Source organism: Oncorhynchus masou, chromosome 14 (genome assembly GCF_036934945.1).
Source record: "Oncorhynchus masou masou isolate Uvic2021 chromosome 14, UVic_Omas_1.1, whole genome shotgun sequence".
Classification (NCBI taxonomy): domain Eukaryota; kingdom Metazoa; phylum Chordata; class Actinopteri; order Salmoniformes; family Salmonidae; genus Oncorhynchus; species Oncorhynchus masou.
The window spans coordinates 886,801-906,341 of NC_088225.1; the positions used below are offsets into that span (position 1 = coordinate 886,801).

General features: G+C 39.7%; 1 protein-coding gene across 1 annotated transcript; it reads right to left on the reverse strand.

Annotated features, from left to right (window-relative positions):
• Positions 1 to 323: 323 nt before the first annotated feature.
• LOC135553928 (adenylosuccinate lyase-like) lies at positions 324 to 19,473 on the reverse strand. Its single transcript, XM_064985873.1, has 11 exons — positions 19,268 to 19,473; positions 16,713 to 16,916; positions 14,459 to 14,503; positions 14,191 to 14,270; positions 8,291 to 8,509; positions 8,049 to 8,139; positions 7,835 to 7,904; positions 7,217 to 7,455; positions 4,329 to 4,418; positions 1,065 to 1,241; positions 324 to 802 (listed from the first exon to the last, which is right to left on the reverse strand). Exons 1-11 carry the CDS (start codon positions 19,412 to 19,414, stop codon positions 716 to 718), a joined length of 1,449 nt encoding a protein of 482 aa, XP_064841945.1. The 5' UTR covers positions 19,415 to 19,473; the 3' UTR covers positions 324 to 715.
• Positions 19,474 to 19,541: the final 68 nt, after the last annotated feature.

The following is a 19,541-nucleotide window of genomic DNA, read 5'->3' on the forward strand; positions in this document are numbered from 1 at the left end:
AAACTGTCATACATAATTCATATTGTACATCCACAAACATAGTGAAACCAAAGTATATCAAACACAGGACTTCATATAGTCTTCTTTCTCTCCAGACTGAAAGCTGTAACATGGCGTCTGCTGTTGAGTATTAGATCATTCAAATACAAAGCAATAAATGAGTGTAATAATGGTTCCACTGAACCAATATTATCAACTTCATACGATGACGTTCTTGGTAATAAAGACTGGTGGGACAAAGGACCTTTGATCCAACCATTTGAAGAGGAAGCTGGGTCCTTTAGTCTAAAAGGTTTACTGTGCCTCAAATAGGTAACAAGGAATTTAATTAACAACAACGTTTATTTTTTACTTAGTGAATCATACATTAAGTTAGGAAAATACCGTTTTGGAACAGTATGAAATATATAGACGTAGGGCATGAAATATTTCAGAGATTTCATATGTATATTTTCTAACTCTGCTAGTTTCACATTACATCATTACAAACTCACTGACTTCTGATTTCAGTCTTTTATTGTCGTACAGGAAAGCATGCAATGTCAGTCATGAGGTTTATTTTGGTGTGTAACAGTATGTGTTTGTTTTAGTGAGAAGGCCACTCCTAACTTGCTAAACAATATTTCAGAATTGGTTTAAATTAAGTCAGGGTTAAATTAAGGGTCAGTTTTAGTATTTTGGCTAGTCGTTTTACAGGTCAGGGTTGTCCCCAATTTTAGAGCTCCAGCTCGATCTTAACGTCAATCTCGGCCTTGTAAGGTTCCAGCAGTGGGCGTACCTCCTCAGAGAGAAACATCGCCACCTGAGTGAGTGAGAGAATGATGAGTTAGGTTGTGTCAACTATATATACATGGAGAAAAGCTGTATAATGTAATAAATACAAAACAGCATGTGATTCTGATGCTTAACAGATTGAATGGATCTTTTTGCCACATTTAAATCTGTACCAAGATCCTCAGTGTGCTGGATATTATTTTCTGTTTAACTACAGGTATTTTAAAATGATATTACAAAACTGAGGCAAAGTTGAGAAAAACAAAGATAACAGGTGTTCTGTATAGTACCTGTTGGGGGGCGCGGCCAATGAAGGTCTTGGGGTCCAGGATGTTGTCTAGATGGCCCAGGATGGGGGCAAAGTAGGGGTCAGCCTGGACCCTGGCCAAAAGGTCATTGTCCCCCCCCTCCCGTTTGACCACAGTTGCAGCCTGCTGGGACAACACACGAATCTTCTCGTGGCAGTCCTGGTGAAAGAACACAGATACGAGAAACTGTTACTGTGTGATTACACAATAATAAACTGAACATAAATTACAAATGCAACATGCAACAATTTCAAATACTTTGACTGGGAATACAGATACGCATCTGTTGGCCACAGATGTAGAGTGGATCAGAAAACCAGTCAGTTTCTGGTGTGACCACCATATGCCTCATGCAGCGCAACACATCTTCGCATAGAGCTTCCCTAAGACTGTTTGTGCAGAAATTCTTCAGTTGTGCAAACCCACAGTTTCATCAGCAGTCCGGGTGGCTGGTCTCGGACGATCCCGCAGGTGAAGAAGATGAATGTGGAGGTCCTGGCTGGCGTGGTTACATGTGTTCAGCGGTTGAAACCGGTTGGACTTACTGCCAAATTCTCTAAAATGACGTTGGAGGCGGCTTTAGGTAGAACAATTAACATTACATTTTTTGGCAACAGCTCTGGTGGACATTCCTGCAGTCAGCATGCCAATTGCATGCTCCCTCAAAACTTGAGACGTGTTATTGTGTTGTGTGACAAAACTACACATTTTAGAGTGGCCTTTTAATGTCCCCAGCATAAGGTACACCTGTGTAATGATCATTCTGTTTAATCAGCTTCTTGATATGCCATACCTGCCAGCTGGATGGATTATCTTGGCAAAGGAGAAATGCTCAATAACAGGGATGTAAACTAATTTGTGCACAAAAGTATAGAGAAATTAGCTTTTTGTGCTTATAGAATATTTCTGGGATATTTTATTTCAGCTCATGAATGACGGGATCAACACTTGTTGGGTTTATATTTTAGTTCAGTATACATGCAATCTGTTACTGTACTGTTTAAGAAAATAAGCACACATACAGGAGGTAGCAGTATTGTCACGGTAACAAGTATCCATTAGCCTCTATCACACACACAGTTCACAACTTAGGCACCAAACTAAAAGCATTAGGCAACAAACAGAATTTAAGGAGCACCAGAAAGAGATTGATTTTTGGTATAGTTTATGCTTACATTAGGCCTGTACGAATCATACCTTTGAAGCACATATCTTAAATAGCAGAGTCTATTCCTTTCTGCTAGTGCCAATCAAATTTGACTAGACCTACTGTCAAGTCACAAGGTTGTTAGCCAGCTAGTTAATTAAAACTTCTTATGGCTGCAGGGGCAGTATTGAGTAGCTTGGATGAAAGGTGCCCAGAGGTGCCCAGAGTAAACGGCCTGCTCCTCAGTCCTAGTTGCTAATATATGCATATTATTATTGGTATTGGATAGAAAACACTCCGAAGTTTCTAAAACTGTTTGAATGATGTCTGAGTATAATAGAACTCATATGGCAGGCAAAAACCTGAGAAGAAATCCTAACAGGAAGTGGGAAATCTGAGATTGGTCGATTTTCAACCCAGCCCTTATTAAATACACAGTGGGATATGGATCAAGTTGCACTTCCTAGGGCTTCCACTAGATGTCAACCGTCTTTAGAAACTTGAATGAGGCTTCTACTGTGTTGTGGAGCCGGATGGCAGAGAGCCAGGTCACGCGCATTTCACATGATAGCAACCTGCGTTCCATTGCTTCTCTACAGACATAGGAATTCTCCGGTTGGAACGTTATTGAAGATTTCTGATAACATCCTGAAGATTGATTCTATACTTAGTTTGACAAGTTTCTTCGACCTTTAATATAACTTTTTGAAGTTTTCGTCCGACGTTTGGCTGGACCTGCACGACCTTTTGGATTTGTGTACTAAACGCGCTAACAAAAGTAGCTACTTGGACATAAATAATGGACATTATCGAACAACTCAAGCATTTATTGTGTAACTGCTATTCCTGGGAGTGATCAAAGGTAAGGGAATATTTATGTTATTTCTGATTTCTGTTGACTCCAACATGGCGGATCAGTTTTTAAATTTTTTTGAGCGCAGTCTCAGATTATTGCATGGTTTGCTTTTTCCGTAAAGTTGTTTTGAAATCTGACACAGCAGTTGCATTAAGGAGAGGTATATCAATATTTGCATGTCTACGAATTGTATTTTCATCGACATTTATAATGAGTATTTCTGTAAAATGATGTGGCTCTCTGCAATATCACTGGATGTTTTTGGAACTAGTGAACGTAGCGAGCCAATGTATACTGAGATTTATATAAAACAATATGCACTTTATCGAACAAAACATACATGTATTGTGTAACATGAAGTCCTATGAGTGTCATCTGATGAAGATGAAAGGTTAGTGATTAATTTTATCTCCATTTGTGCTTTTTGTGACTCCTCTCTTTGGCTGGAAAAATGGCTGGGTTTTTCTGTGAGTTGGTGGTCACCTAACATCGTTTGTGGTGCTTTCGCTGTAAAGCCTATTTGAAATCGGACACTGTGGTGGGATTAACAACAAGATTACCTTTAAAACGGTATAAGATACATGTATGTTTGAGGAATTTTAATTATGAGATTTGTTGTTTTGAATTTGGCGCCCTGCACTTTCACTGGCTGTTGTCATATCGATCCCGTTAACGGGATTGCAGCCCTAAGAACATGACCGAACAACATTGTTTGTTATCAAACTAATAATTAGCAACCTAGGATTAGTTTAAAAAGGGACTCATGGTTTGTGTATTTATCTCAAATGTGCATGAAATCGCACCGGAAGAAAAAAGGTAATTTTATTAACCTTTTAATCTAGAGACGAGCCATTTTCTTTGCTATAAAGCTGCAAGCATGCCTGTCGAGAAATGGTGCTTCATTGTTCCGCTATGTCACTCAGAGGCTACATGACAGCGAACTTGCAACTGAAAAGCCTACTCAGACTGGCCTGTGCTCTTGGTTATACCAGATGATGAAATGACACAATGTATCAACTCTGCTCACCCTGCTCCAATGTATAAAATGCACATGTAACAGAAAACCCATTGGGGTCTGCATCCCCACTCGCCACCACAGTTAAATTATATTTTAAAAACTGATGGAGGAATAGATGTGCTACACTAATTATGCAATGTGTGACTAATTATGCAACGTGGAGTCTGAGAAATACGTTCTGTTCTAATAAGTTGTGGTGTCATGCTGTACTAGAAGGGTGCGTACCTGTCTGTTGCCTCCAGCCTTCACCATAGCCATGATTATGTTCTCTGTAGCCATGAAGGGAAGCTCATGACGGATGTGTCTCTCGATCACCTGACAGAGAGAGCGAGAGGGAAAGAGATTCTAGTGACGAGAAATGGATACAAAACATTAGGGGTGTAACGGTTCACCAAATCCAGGTTTCGGTACGTATTGCGGTCACGGTTTAGTTTCGGTACAGCAGGAAAATGAATGGCCAAGTTACTGTAATTCATTTTAGTGAGGGCAAAATATGCAAAACTAACCCAGGAATAGATCATATACAGTGGCAAGAAAAAGTATGTGAACCCTTTGGAATTACCTGGATTTCTACATAAATTGGTCATCAAATTTGATCTGATCTTCATCTAACTCAACAATAGACAAAGTCTGCTTAAACTAATACACAAATTATTGTATTTTTATTGTCTATATTGAATACATAATTTATACATTCAGTGTAGGTTGGAAAAAAGTATGTGAAACCCTAGGCTAATGACTTCTCCAAAAGCTAATTGGAGTCAGCTAATCTGGAGTCCAATCAATGAGACGAGATTGGAGATGTTGGTTAGAGCTGCCTTGCCCTAAAAAAAAAAAAAAAAACACAAAATTGGAGTTTTCACAAGAAGCATTGCCTGATGTGAAAAATTCCTCGGACGAAATAGATCTCAAGAAGACCTAAGATTAAGAATTGTTGACTTGCATGAAGCTGGAAAGGGTCAAAAAGTATCTCTAAAAGCCTTGATGTTTATCAGTCCATGGTAAGACAAAATGTCTATAAATGGAGAAAGTTCAGCACTGTTGCTACTCTCCCTAGGAGTGGCCGTCATGCATCGATGACTGCAAGAGCACTGCAAAGAATGCTCAATGAGGTTAAGAAGAATCCTAGATTGTCAACTAAAGACATCCAGAAATCTCTAGAACATGCTAACATCTCTGTTGACAAGTCTACGATACGTAAAACACTAAACAAGAATGGTGTTCATGGGAGGACACCACAGAAGAAGCCACTGCTGTCCAAAAAATGAAAAGAAAAACATTGCTGCATGTCTGAAATTTACAAAAGTGTACCTGGATGTCCCACAGTGCTACTGACAAAATATTCTGTGGACAGATGAAACTAAAGTTGACTTGTTTGGAAAGAATACACAACACTATGTGGAGAAAAAAAAAGGCACAGCAACATCAAAACCTAATCCCAAATGTAAAGTATGGTGGAGGGAGCATCATGGTTTGGGGCAGGCTTTGCTACCTCAGGGCCTGGACAGCTTGCTATCAATGACGGAAAAATGAATTCCCAAGTTTATCAAGACCTTTTGCAGGAGAATGTTAGGTTATCTGTCCGCTAATTGAAGCTCAACAGAAGTTGGGTGATGCAACAGGACAACGACCCAAAACACAGAAGTAAATCAACAACAGAATGGCTTCAACAGAAGAAAATATGCCTTCTGGAGTGGCCCAGTCAGAGTCCTGACCTCAACCCGATTGAGATGCTGTGGCATGACCTCAAGAGAGCAGTTCACACCAGAGATGCCAAGAATATTGCTGAACTTGAAACAGTTTTGTAAAGAGGAATGGTCCAGAATTCCTCCAGACCATTGTGCAGGTCTGATCCGCAACTATAGAAAACATTTGGTTGAGGTTATTGCTGCCAAAGGAGGGTCAACCAGTTTTTATATTCAAGGGTTCATATACTTTTCCCACCCTGCATTGTGAATGTTTACACAGTGTGTTCAGTAAAGACATGAAAACATATAAGTGTGTTATTAGTTTAAGCAGACTGTCTATTGTGACCTAGATGAAGAATAGATCCAATTTTATGACAAAGTTATGCAGAAATCCAGGTATTTCCAAAGGGTTCACATACTTTTTCTTGCCCCTAATGTAGAGCCCAATAAAATGGTTTTATTTTTTGCCTAATTCCGTTTTGTTTTTCTAGGTTTCTGATTTTCCACTGTCAAAATCACTTCAATAGAAAAAACAACATTGGAGACATTTTCAGTTTTGGGTGTTCATTTAGGTGCACACCAGCAAGTGCCTTGTTTGGTTAACAGTGTTTATGTAGCAAGTCACGTAGCAAAGGGTCTGAATACTTATGTAAATAAGGCAGCGGTTTTTAATTTTAATATATATGCAAACATTTCTAAAAACCTGTTCTCTCTTTGTCATTATGGGGTATTGTTGTGGATTGCTGAGGATTTTATTTAATCCATTTTAAAATAAGGCTGCAACGTACCAAAATATGGAAAAAGTCAAGGGGTCTGAATACTTTCCAAAGGCACTGTCCATAGATTACTTTATGGTTATCATTTCTTGAGAAGGTTTATGGGAAAGACTTTCCATCTACCAGAAGACAGTTGTCATTAGCATCATTGTGTACAGCTATACACAGACAGGGGCATTCTCACGCCATTACCTGGTCAGAAAGTTAAAGGAAAAATACAAATGACTTGTGCATTTTGGACAAATTAATTAATGTTCTAATAAATTCAATACATTTAGTTGATTTCCTCAGAAGTTAAATACATTTTTTTTGTCTACTGGGAAGCCAAAATGTTGTCAAACTAGAGATTTAAATGGAGGAGGAGGAGCGCTCTCTCTCCCGCACACAACTGTTACACCATTACATAACATTCAAGACCGTTTGTGTTGAATGTTGTTCCTCTGTGATGTGCCAACAGACGTACTGTGGGATAAGTGCAGTTGTGTGTGCATTACTCATGAAATGACAAGGTTTAAAATGGTGGTGATAACACCTTATGAGGACAACAATGGAAGTAAGCCTCCTGGTTTATTGTTTTTTTTTATCCTCAATCACTTCTGTCTGGACAAGCCTACTACTTTTAATTATCTAATAAATTCAACGAATTTACCTTGGGGTAGACCACCAGGCCTTCGGTGATGTTCTGCAGGGTGCTGAGGATGATGTCAGCGGTAAGGAAAGACTCAGGGAGAGAGATTCTCCTATTGGCACTGTCATCCAGTGTTCTTTCAAGCCACTGGACAGAGGCGGTCTGGAGGGGGTCAGCGAGCAGCGCTATCAGGTGGCGGGCAAGACTACAACAACGCTCACAACGCATTGGGTTCCTCTTGTAGGGCATGGCACTGGAGCCTGGGGGAGAGGCAGTCAGAGGGACCCAGACAAGTAACAATGGGTTGGCATTTAGGAAATAACTTAAACTAGCTGTTTACTCTGAAATATCAGGATGGTTTACCAGTTGGTGCCTTAAATCAAAGTGAAATCTAGGGCTAAAACTCAATTTTATTTTATTGATTCCTCACATCCTCTCTCCTTGCCTCTTTCTCAAAGTACATTGGTGCAGAAGATCAGAGGTGAAGGTTCTTCTGATATTTTGCTCCAATCTGCTTTGAGAGGTAAGGAGAGAGGATGTGAGGAATCAAGGACATGCAAAGGATATCAACCCTAGTTTTGGGATTAGATACCTTTATACCTGGGTAGGAAGTGGACCAATTTCCTTCTTATGACTCACCAATCTGCTCCTTTTCAAAAGGCTCCTCAATCTCTTTAAGGTTAGCCAGCAGGCGGATGTCAGTGCAGATCTGAGGAAGAGAGTATAATATATTACCTGTGGGTCATTCCACTACTGTCAAAGACCACCAGGAGGCATTGTTTCTCCATAGACAGACTTGTGATTTACAGTAGTAAGAATAACAAACTGATGTCCAGTCAAATCTCATCCCAACCTTGTGGATGGTGGCTCCCATGCTGGCCAGGGGAGAGAGGGAGTCGATGTCTACCTTACGACTGTACGTCTGTCCAGTCACCATGTAAGCCCTGGGAGGAAAAAATGTACAGGATTGAAGACAAATAATCACCCCCCCAAAAAAAAGGGGATTTCAGGGATTTGCTTGTACTCAAATGACAAAACGTGTGGCAAATGGGAAACTCAAGAGACTGTTTACATAAAAGTATACATTTAACTCACTTTTTGAAGCCTGCCATCTCCGTGACCATTCTGTCCAGATCCTCCACCTTATCATGGTCCCCCTGGAAGAGCTGCAGAAAGCTGGCTTGGGTGCCCGTAGTACCCTTCACACCCCGGAAACGCAGGTCTTCGCGGGCGCGCTGAAGGTTCCGCATGTCCATGGCCAGGTCCTGGAGCCACAGACATGCTCTCTTACCCACTGTGGTCAACTGGGCCGGCCTGGTAGAGGTAGGTTATATATATTATATATATAAAATATATATATATAAAATAATAATATATATATTATATATATATATATATATATATATATTTTATATATATATTATATATAATATATAATATATATATATATAATAGCGATAAAGATGAAAAGAAAACGAGAGAGGTGGAAAAAAATATAAATGGTGAGAGGAGAAGAAAAGTTCAAATAAAATGTGGAGGGGAAAAATAAAGATTCATATAAAAATAAAACAGAAAGAAATATAAGGCAGAGAGATAAGTGGACTCAGACGCACTGAATTACATCACTCTTTAATCTGAGAGGAACATAAGTGTTCATAGACAAATGGGATATATCCACAATGGCACATAGTCCATGAGCCGGGGGGGGGATTGGTCAGGCTCACTTAGGCTGACAATGTCTCATAGTGATTTTATTCCACACACAGATGTATACAAAGCTCTCTCCCGCCCTCCATTTGGAAAAATCTGACCATAATTATATCCTCCTGATTCCTGCTTACAAGCAAAAACTAAAGCAGGAAGTACCAGTGACTCGCTCAATACGGCAGTGGTCAGATGACACGGATGCTACGCTACAGGACTGTTTTGCTAGCACAGACTAGAATATGTTCCGGGATTCATCCAATGGCACTGAGGAGTATACCACCTAAGTCAACGCCTTCATCAATAAGTGCGTCGACGAAGTTGTCCCCACAGTGACCGTACGTACAGTGCCTTGCGAAAGTATTCGGCCCCCTTGAACTTTGCAACCTTTTGCCACATTTCAGGCTTCAAACATAAAGATATAAAACTGTATTTTTTTGTGAAGAATCAACAACAAGTGGGACACAATCATGAAGTGGAACGACATTTATTGGATATTTCAAACTTTTTTAACAAATCAAAAACTGAAATTTTGGGCGTGCAAAATTATTCAGCCCCTTTACTTTCAGTGCAGCAAACTCTCCCCAGAAGTTCAGTGAGGATCTCTGAATGATCCAATGTTGACCTAAATGACTCATGATGATAAATACAATCCACCTGTGTGTAATCAAGTCTCCGTATAAATGCACCTGCACTGTGATAGTCTCAGAGGTCCGTTAAAAGCGCAGAGAGCATCATGAAGAACAAGGAACACACCAGGCAGGTCCGAGATACTGTTGTGAAGAAGTTTAAAGCAGGATTTGGATACAAAAAGATTTCCCAAGCGTTAAACATCCCAAGGAGCACTGTGCAAGCGATAATATTGAAATGGAAGGAGTATCAGACCACTGCAAATCTACCAAGACCTGGCCGTCCCTCTAAACTTTCAGCTCATACAAGGAGAAGACTGATCAGAGATGCAGCCAAGAAGCCCATGATCACTCTGGATGAACTGCAGAGATCTACAGCTGAAGTGGGAGACTCTGTCCATAGGACAACAATCAGTCGTATATTACACAAATCTGGCCTTTATGGAAGAGTGGCAAGAAGAAAGCCATTTCTTAAAGATATCCATAAAAAGTGTTGTTTAAAGTTTGCCACAAGCCACCTGGGAGACACACCAAACATGTGGAAGAAGGTGCTCTGGTCAGATGAAACCAAAATTGAACTTTTTGGCAACAATGCAAAACGATATGTTTGGCGTAAAAGCAACACAGCTCATCACCCTGAACACACCATACCCACTGTCAAACATGGTGGTGGCAGCATCATGGTTTGGGCCTGCTTTTCTTCAGCAGGGACAGGGAAGATGGTTAAAATTGATGGGAAGATGGATGGAGCCAAATACAGAACCATTCTGGAAGAAAACCTGATGGAGTCTGCAAAAGACCTGAGACTGGGACATGGCTCACATCAACAGCATCCTCCTGGATACCCTAGACCCACTAATTCGCATACCGCCCCAACAAATCCATAGATGACGCAGTCTCAATCGCACTCCACACTGCCCTTTCCCACCTGGACAAAAGGAACACCTATGTGAGAATGCTGTTCATTGACCATAGTGATGAGCGTCGTGGGCACTAAGCTAAGGTCACTGGGACTAAACACCTCCCTCTGCAACTGGATCCTGTTCTTCCTGACAGGCCACCCCCAGGTGGTAAGGGTAGGCCACAAAAAGTCTACCACGCTGATCCTCAACACTGTCGCCCCTCAGGGGTGTATACTTAGTCCCCTCCTGTACTCCCACAACTGCGTGGCCAAAACATGACTCCAACACCATCCTTAAGTATGCTGACGATACAACAGTGATTGCCCTGATCACAGACAGCGATGAGACAGCCCATAGGAAGGAGGTCAGAGAACTGGCAGTGTAGTACCAGGACAACAACCTCTCCCTCAATGTGAGCAAGACAAAGGAGCCGATCGTGGACTACAGGAAAAGGCGGGCCAAACAGGCCCCCATTAAAACCTGTTGGAGATCGAGCTACTTTTTTCAACATTCTGTTAAAAATCGTGCAACATTTCAACGTCCTGCTACTCATGCCAGGAATATAGTATATGCATATGATTAGTATGTGTGCATAGAAAACACTGAAGTTTCTAGAACTGGTTCAATGGTGTCTGTGACTATAACAGAACGAGTTCCGTTGTCAAAATCGCAAGAAAACCTGATCACAAAATCTATAAAGAAATAAATCCATCCGCCAGTGTTTGTATTGTCTATGGCTTGCCATAAATGATGGAACTGTGCTTGCAATTCCTACAGCTTCCACACAATGTCGCCAGTGTTGTGATTACCAGGGCCCTTTATCCTTGGTCAGATTAGTCAATAGCACATCCGGTCTTCAGGTGCGCAACTGAAAAAAAATGTCAGTGAGGAACTGGACTTCGTTTTGAAAACTTCTAGCTATTGAATACAGATCTCTCCGTGATCAATTTGATCGTTTATTAACGTTTACTAATACCTAAACTTGGATTACTGAAGTAGGTTGAAGTGTTTTGTCAAAGTTTATAGGCAACTTTATGAATTTTATAAAATGACGTCGCGTTCGGAAACGTGACTTTTTCAATGGATTTCTCGGTGTTCATAAATGGACATTTTGGGTATATATGGACCGATTTAATCGAAAAAAAAGACCCAATTGTGATGTTTATGGGACATATAGGAGTGCCAACAAAGAAGCTCATCAAAGGTAATGAATGTTTTATATTTTATTTCTGCGTTTTGGGTAGCGCCGGCTACGCCAATTTCTTTGTTTACGTCCCCTTTGTGTGTTTCTGGGGGCTGCATGCTATCAGATAATAGCTTCTCATGCTTTCGCCGAAAAGCATTTTACAAATCTGACATGTTGGCTATATTCACAATGAGTGTGGCTTGAATTGAGTACCCTGCATGTGAATTTTAATGAAAGTTTGAGTTGTATCGAGTACAATTAGTTGGCGCTCTGGAATTTCCGCTGATTTGGTTCCTGTACAGGTACATAATCCTAAAGAAGTTTTTAACATCGGCGGGGCTGTAGTGGAGCAGGGTGGAGAGTTAAGTTCCTTGGTGTCCACATCACCAACGAACTATCATGGTCCAAACACACCAAGACAGTCGTGAAGCCCTCTTCATGACAAACCCTGCTGCTACTCACTGTTTATTATCTATGCATAGTCACTTCACCCCTACCCCTATGTACACATGACCTCAACTAACCTGTACCCTCGTACACGGGTGCCAGTACCCCGGTACATAGCCTCATTATTGTTATTTTATTGTGTTACTTTTTACTTTATTTGGTAAATATTTTCTTAACTCTTCTTGAACTGCACTGTTGGTTAAGGGCTTGTAAGTAAGCATTTCATAATAAGGTCTACACTGGTTTTATTCGGCGCATGTGACAAATAAAGTGATTTGATTTCCTTGAAAGTCCATGTAGGCCGTCATTGTAAATAAGAATATGTTCTTATCTGACTTGCCTCGGTAAATAAATAAATAAATAAATAAAATATATTAAAAAAAATAATATATATATATAAAAAAAATATATATATATATATATATATATAAAAAAATAAAATATATATATAATGTCCCTAGAGTTGGAAAGGTGTCAGTACACAACATGTTACATGCTCAACTTCAATTTTATCATTGAAATGCTCAGATTCACAGATACTAATCTCCCCCAGGTGAACATAACCTTGACCTCTGACCTCTAGGGTGCATATCACAAATACCTGTATAAATTGCTAATAAAAAGGAAACCCTGATACATTTTAATCTTTGTTTGACAAGTGGTTCTGAAATAGTTAATAAGATAACATTGTATATCATTTTAAAATAAGCTCACATCCATGACTATTCACTTGTACATATCCATTTTACATGAAGATAAAATATTGCAATTATTATTTTATTTTTTGCACATTCTTCCATTGCAAATCTACCATTCCAGTGTTTTACATGCTATATTGTATTTACTTTGCCACCATGGCCTTTTTTTGCCTTTACCTCCCTTATCTCACCTCATTTGCTCACATCGTATATAGACTTGTTGATACTGTATTATTGACTGTATGTTTGTTTTACTCCATGTGTAACTCTGTGTCGTTGTATGTGTCGAACTGCTTTGCTTTATCTTGGCCAGGTCGCAATTGTAAATGAGAACTTGTTCTCAAATTGCCTACCTGGTTAAATAAAAGGTGAAAAAAATGACATCTTCAGAAATCAGCAATTCAGACAGAATTGTGGTAAGAATGTACCCGAAAAGCTGTGAATAATCTTTATATCTGCACACTTGGCTCATTTGTTGTGTATTCTACATCAATTAACATTTTATGATATTAGAATTATATTTCATACAGATATGATCATGCGAAATTGATCCAATAAGACCCTATTGAGTTATTCGGCGACCATATTAGAAAAAGGCTTCTGTGGAGTTAATACTTGAATCCTGTGATGTCCCTGCCTACAAATCTTTTTAAAAGCCTGTTTTAGCAGTGTGTGTGAAATGTGGTGCCTCCATCACATGGGCTATTTTTAAAACAGTAGTTGTAGCTGGTACTTCAAAAGTTGGTTATATTATATATAATTTGAAATGTAAATTCATGGCATTTCAGAACCACTTGTCAAACAAAGATGGAAATGTATCAGGATTTCCTTTTTTTAAAGCAATTTACACAGGTAATTATTATATGTACCCTAGGGGGTCAAGGTTCTGTTGAACACTGTTGAATACTGACCTGATGGATATCTGTGAAACTAAGCTTTTCAATGATATTTGATTAAAGGCCATACGTGAGCAATAACTTGTTCTATACTGACAATGTTTGTCATAGGGTAAAATCCCTATGGGGAAAATCTATGGGATGGAGGGATGAAATTAAGGAGTGATAACACAGAAAGCTACCATTGCTGTACTGCTACCACACATTTTCCAACTCTAGAGACATAGACCTTGAAGAAAATCACTGATGGGGAACTTGAATAATACTTGGACATTTAATTATGCTGTTGATGTTTTATTTGTCTTTAAAGAACAGAGGAAGATTGTTATTATGGGACTATCACTCTGTCAAGAGTGTGCCTACACGGGAAGCGCAGGAAGTTTGGTTGTTGATGGACCTAGCCTTGAGTGGAATGGCTACCTTATAGTGTGTTCATACGGTATAATAAACTTTGTTGAACTGGAAACTTGCCGTTGTGTCATTTCGAGTTAACAGTTAGAACAGTTAGAACGTCCTGAGGTGTTCATACTTACTGGTAATGTGTGAAACCCAGGGTGGGGAGACCAGCGTATTTTTCAGCAAAGTTTGATAGTCTGTCGATCACTCTGGCCAACTATAAAGACCGAAACTTGTTTTTAGTTTTTAGTTTACGGAAGAGATGAGGGATATACAGGATCATACTTGGCTGACTTTCTCAGACATTTTCAACACAAAGTTGCACATAACTACAGCATACTATCTGTATCTAGCGCAGGCCTGGGGGTATTACAACTTATCCTCCCTGGTCTACCACTAACTTACCTTCGGCAGGAGAATGTCAAAACCGTCACGAAGCATGATCAAATCCTGAAGGGAAAAAAACAGCAGGCATATCAGTCTTTATGCATAGACATCTATATACACACACACTAGAGGTCAACCGTTTATGATTTTTCAATACCGATTATTGGAGGACCAAAAAAAGCTGATACCGATTAAATCTGCCGATTTTTATATATATATTTTTGTAATAATGACAATTACAACAATACTGATTGAACACTTAACTTAATATAATACATCAATAAAATCAATTTAGTCTCAAATAATGAAACATGTTCAATTTGGTTTAAATAATGCAAAAACCATGTTGGAGAAGAAAGTAAAAGTGCAATATGTGCCATGTAAAAAAGCTAACGTTTAAGTTCCTTGCTCAGAACATATGAAAGCTGGTGGTTCCTGTTGACATGAGTCTTCAATATTCCCAGGTAAGAAGTTTTAGGTTGTAGTTATTTATAGGACTATTTCTCTCTATACCATTTGTATTTCATATACCTTTGACTATTGGATGTTCTAATAGGTACTTTAGTATTGCCAGCCTAATCTCTGGAGTTGATATGCTTGAAGTGATAAACAGCGAAGAGCTGCTGGCAAATGCAGGAAAGTGCGGTTTGAATGAATGCTTACGAGCCTGCTGCTGCCTACCACCGCTCAGTCAGACTGTGCTATCAAATCATAGACTTAATTATAATAACACACAGAAATACGAGCCTAAGGTCATTAATATGGTCAAATCCGGAAACTATCATTTCGAAAACAAAAGGTTTATTCTTTCAGTGAAATACGGAATCGTTCCGTATTTTATCTAATGGGTGGCATCCATAAGTCTAAATATTGCTGTTACATTGCACAACCTTCAATGTTGTCATAATTTTGGCAAATTCTAGAAAATTAGTTTGCAACGAGCCAGGTGGCCCAAACTGTTGCATATACCCAGACTTTGCGTGCAATGAACGCAAGAGAAGTGACACAATTTGCCTAGTTAATATTGCCTGCGTACATGAATTTCTTTTAACTAAATATGCAGGTTTAAAAAAAATATACTTCTGTGTATTCATTTTAAGAAAGACATTGATATTTATGGTTAGGTACATTGGTGCAATGATTGTGCTTTTTTCACAAATGGGCTTTTGTTAAAGTTGGCTGTCTTTGTTAGGAAGAAATGGTCTTCACACAGTTCGCAACAAGCCAGGCGGCCCAAACTGCTGCATATACCCTGACTCTGTTGCACAGAACGCAAGAGAAGTGACAGAATTTCCCTAGTTAAAATAAATTAATGTTAGCAGGCAATTTCAACTAAATATGCAGGTTAAAAAATATATACTTGTGTATTGATTTTAAGAAAGGTTGTTGATGTTTAGGTACACATTGGTGCAACGACAGTGCTTTTTTCATGAATGCACTTGTTAAAAATCACCCGTTTGGTGAAGTAGGCTGTGATTCAATGATAAATTAACAGGCACCGCATTGATTATATGCAACGCAGGACAAGCTAGATAAACTAGTAATATCAACCATGTGTAGTTAACTAGTGATTATGTTAAGATTGATTGTTTTTTATAAGATAAGTTTAATGCTAGCTCGCACCTTACCATGGCTCTTTTCTGCACTCGCATAACAGGTAGTCAGTCTGCAACGCAGTCTCCTCATGGAGTGCAATGTTATCGGCCATAATCAGTGTCCAAAAATGCAGATTACCGATTGTTATGAAAACTTGAAATCGGCCATTCCGATTAATTGGTCGACATCTAAGATGGGGCGGCAGGGTAGCCTAGTGGTTAGAGCGTTGGACTAGTAACCGGAAGGTTGTGAGTTCAAACCCCCGAGCTGACAAGGTACAAATCTGTCGTTCTGCCCCTGAACAGGCAGTTAACCCAGGCCGTCATTGAAAATAAGAATGTGTTCTTAACTGACTTGCCTGGTTAAATAAAGGTCAATTTTTAAAAAATATATATATATACCCATGAGAAACAAACGTAACCATTAAGCACACTCATCCCAAAATAACGTGGTCCTTTTGGTCTAAAAGTAACTGTCTGCAGTCTGTTGCATGTAGAATACATGGCCCCACCCAAAATTAACACAAAATGTGCCCTTGTGGAGATCTAAGAGGATTTGATTGGTATAAGCAATATGGTGAAACTTTCACCTAGTCTACCAGAGGCTAAGTAACAATGCCTACACCTGTCAAACCATCTCAGATCTAGAGGTCTATTTGGGATTGGGCTTCTCTTACCGTGTTGTCTCCCACGTAACAGGAAGTGGCACCCAGGTGGATGATGGGAGCAGCAGTGGGGCAGCAGTGGGCAAAAGTGTGGACGTGGGCCATGACATCGTGCCTCAGCTTGCTCTCCTCCTCTGCCGCCATGGCAAAGTCGATGTCCTCAGCGTGGCTCTCCATCTCTGCTACCTGGGCTTCGGTGACAGGCAGGCCAAGAGCCTGGAGAAGGGAGAATAATAGGAGATGGAGTTATAAGGAGCAGGCCAAGAGCCTGGAGGTCAACAGGAAGGACAAGAGGAGCAGAGAAAAGTAGAGCTGGTACCCTAGAGGCGTAATGAAAGCACTGCAGCCTGTCATTGTAGGTTTTTAACTGACACTCTGGGATATGCATTCAGTGTAAGCGCTAGCTACTTTATCAAGTGTTCTCTGACTTTTATTAAGCTGAAACATTGTTGCTACATTGCAGTAATTGCCCATTGTATGGTACTATATAATAACAATTGTGTCAATGGGATGTGTGGTGGAACTGTCTAGAAAGTGGGTCAACATTTTCAGATCACTTTCAAACAGATAGCTACAGGTGGTTGCTTTGCTCCGCTCCATATCTCGCACAGAAAATAGGAAAACTATTCGAGCACAATCTTCGTTATGGTAGCAGGTCTATTTAAAACCATTGAAAAATAGAATATGTTGTTCGAGTAGCAGAGCAGAGGAGTTTGGCCATGTGTTAATGACAATAGCGAGCGACATTCTTTCCCCTTAGCCGTTAGGAACACTTAAATGTTTTTTACTTGGATCTGGATAGGTAGGCTAGAAGCAGTGCAGTGGTGGAGTTCCCACTAATAATCACATGCAACTTACATATCTGAAAACATAGAAGGGTTATTTAGGGCCAAGGACAAGGAAGGAGAGTGAAGAGCGTAAAGAAGCTAGGCTAACTCTCAGGGGGTTAGTGTCCTATTACCATGACATTAAGGCCTGGCTATTTTTGACACAAACCCACCCCAGCAGATTTCAGAGAGACATTGGAGACAATCTTGCTATTTGAAATCTGACGAAACAACATTTTGTATGGGAACACTGTCTGTACATTCATTTTCATGAGGGCACAAGACTATAGTAGCGACTAGCGAGTGTGAGAAGAGACAGATTCCACCACATTAGCCCTGCTGTATGTGTGTGTAGCTTCTAAAAGGCCCCATAGGCAGTATTTCTGTTACATCTATTTGAAATGTGTATTTTAATTACTTCTGAGTACTTCGACATTTGAATTACACTCCAATGTAAATTGTATTTTCAAAATACTTTCCTACACCATTTTTGTATAGTGGTTCACATTGTGGCCCACCTTTCACCTTGGTATCAGAAGTCTGATAGCACTATGTGTGTGCTAAAAGCAGCTGCTAAATTAACTAAATATACAAATTGTAACAATTGCAAAGCATGCTGAGTATTATTCTAATAGCTCTGGCCCGAAACAATACACTGTGCTTTGTAGTTCATTTTCACATATACATGTAGGTGATTTAGCAAACAGAGTAGACTTGCTCAACTAAGATAAGTAAACAAAAACATAATACAGTCAATGTAAAACCATTACTGAGAATATTTTTGCTGTTTGGGCCTGATACTTGCAAATATATTTGTCCAAGAATTTGGTCATTTATTTTGATACAAAATATCATAAAGATCACTGCATCTGTATTTTGTACTTTTTGGGCATAGTCTAGGCCCTGCCTATATCCTTATCTTTGTGTAGTGCAGTTCCCCTCCACTAACAGATCAGATGAGCTGTTGCATGTGACAGATGGTCTGATAGTAAGGTTAATTACAAACACACAGCCTCCCGGTAAATTAGAAGAGTAGTGAAAGTCATTTTTGTCTTTAAAAATAGCCTAGTGTTTCCCTCTTAAAAAGGTCTTTGCTGGACAACTCGTATCTAGGGTTCACTGTCTGCGGGTGTGTTTATCATGTGGAATAGCTGGAAATCTATATAGTTTCCAAATAGTGTAGGCCAACAGTGGGGTCACTGAACTAGCTGAAAGTGATTTGGAACCCTGATATCAAGTTAAAGAGAGACGAGATTATTGAAGATAGATGTCCTTCAGGATGTATCTACATGGTTGATTGACTAGCGTAACTTACTATACCAACCATCCCAGTCACTTTCCTGACTTTGCCAAAACCTGGGTACTGTTGATGAATAACTACATGCATTGTTACATCCACATTCCACAACCATGCATCGATACTCCACAGCGTATCACAAGACACTGCATCCTACTAGCTAGTTTGTTTGGTTTGCATATTCTGTCTTGTAAGGCAAATACAGTAACGTTATATTCTGAAGCTGTTCATTTACTATAAGGTCCTCCTATATTTAGAGCAGGGAACTTGAGAAGGATCTCTCAAGGTCGCAAACTTAAAATAGACTTAATTTTGTAGCAGAAAGTGCCAAAAAAATATGGAAAACGATAGCTACTGAAACACAGACAATGACATGCATGCTCATTCACGATAACTAGCCAAGATTACAGCTAGCTAGCTAAGTGGCTAATTAGAGGCAAAACCTTTTCCGCTTTGGCCAAATAGATCCACAATTTTCTCCACGTTGTGAATTTCTTCTTGTCACTGAAGTTATAGGCCATTTCCTTGCTGGCATATCGTGACACCAGCGGTGAACGATACTTATTAAATTCGTCTCCAAATGTGTCCATGACTGAAACGTATGTTGCAAGCCTCAGGCAGCACACAGGTTTAACCTCATCTTCTTATATGAGGTTTAACGGCGGTTGGCAATTCAATAAATGTTGCATTACCGCCATCTACTCGACTGGAGTACAA

Coding starts and splice junctions, on each gene's coding strand:
- LOC135553928 (XM_064985873.1), bottom strand. CDS start 19,414: ATGGACACATTTGGAGACGAATTTAATAAGTATCGTTCACCGCTGGTG. Junction 8,140..8,290: donor GAGATGGCAGGCTTCAAAAA/GTGAGTTAAATG, acceptor TTTTCCTCCCAG/GGCTTACATGGTGACTGGAC. Junction 7,905..8,048: donor TGGGAGCCACCATCCACAAG/GTTGGGATGAGA, acceptor TCTCTTCCTCAG/ATCTGCACTGACATCCGCCT.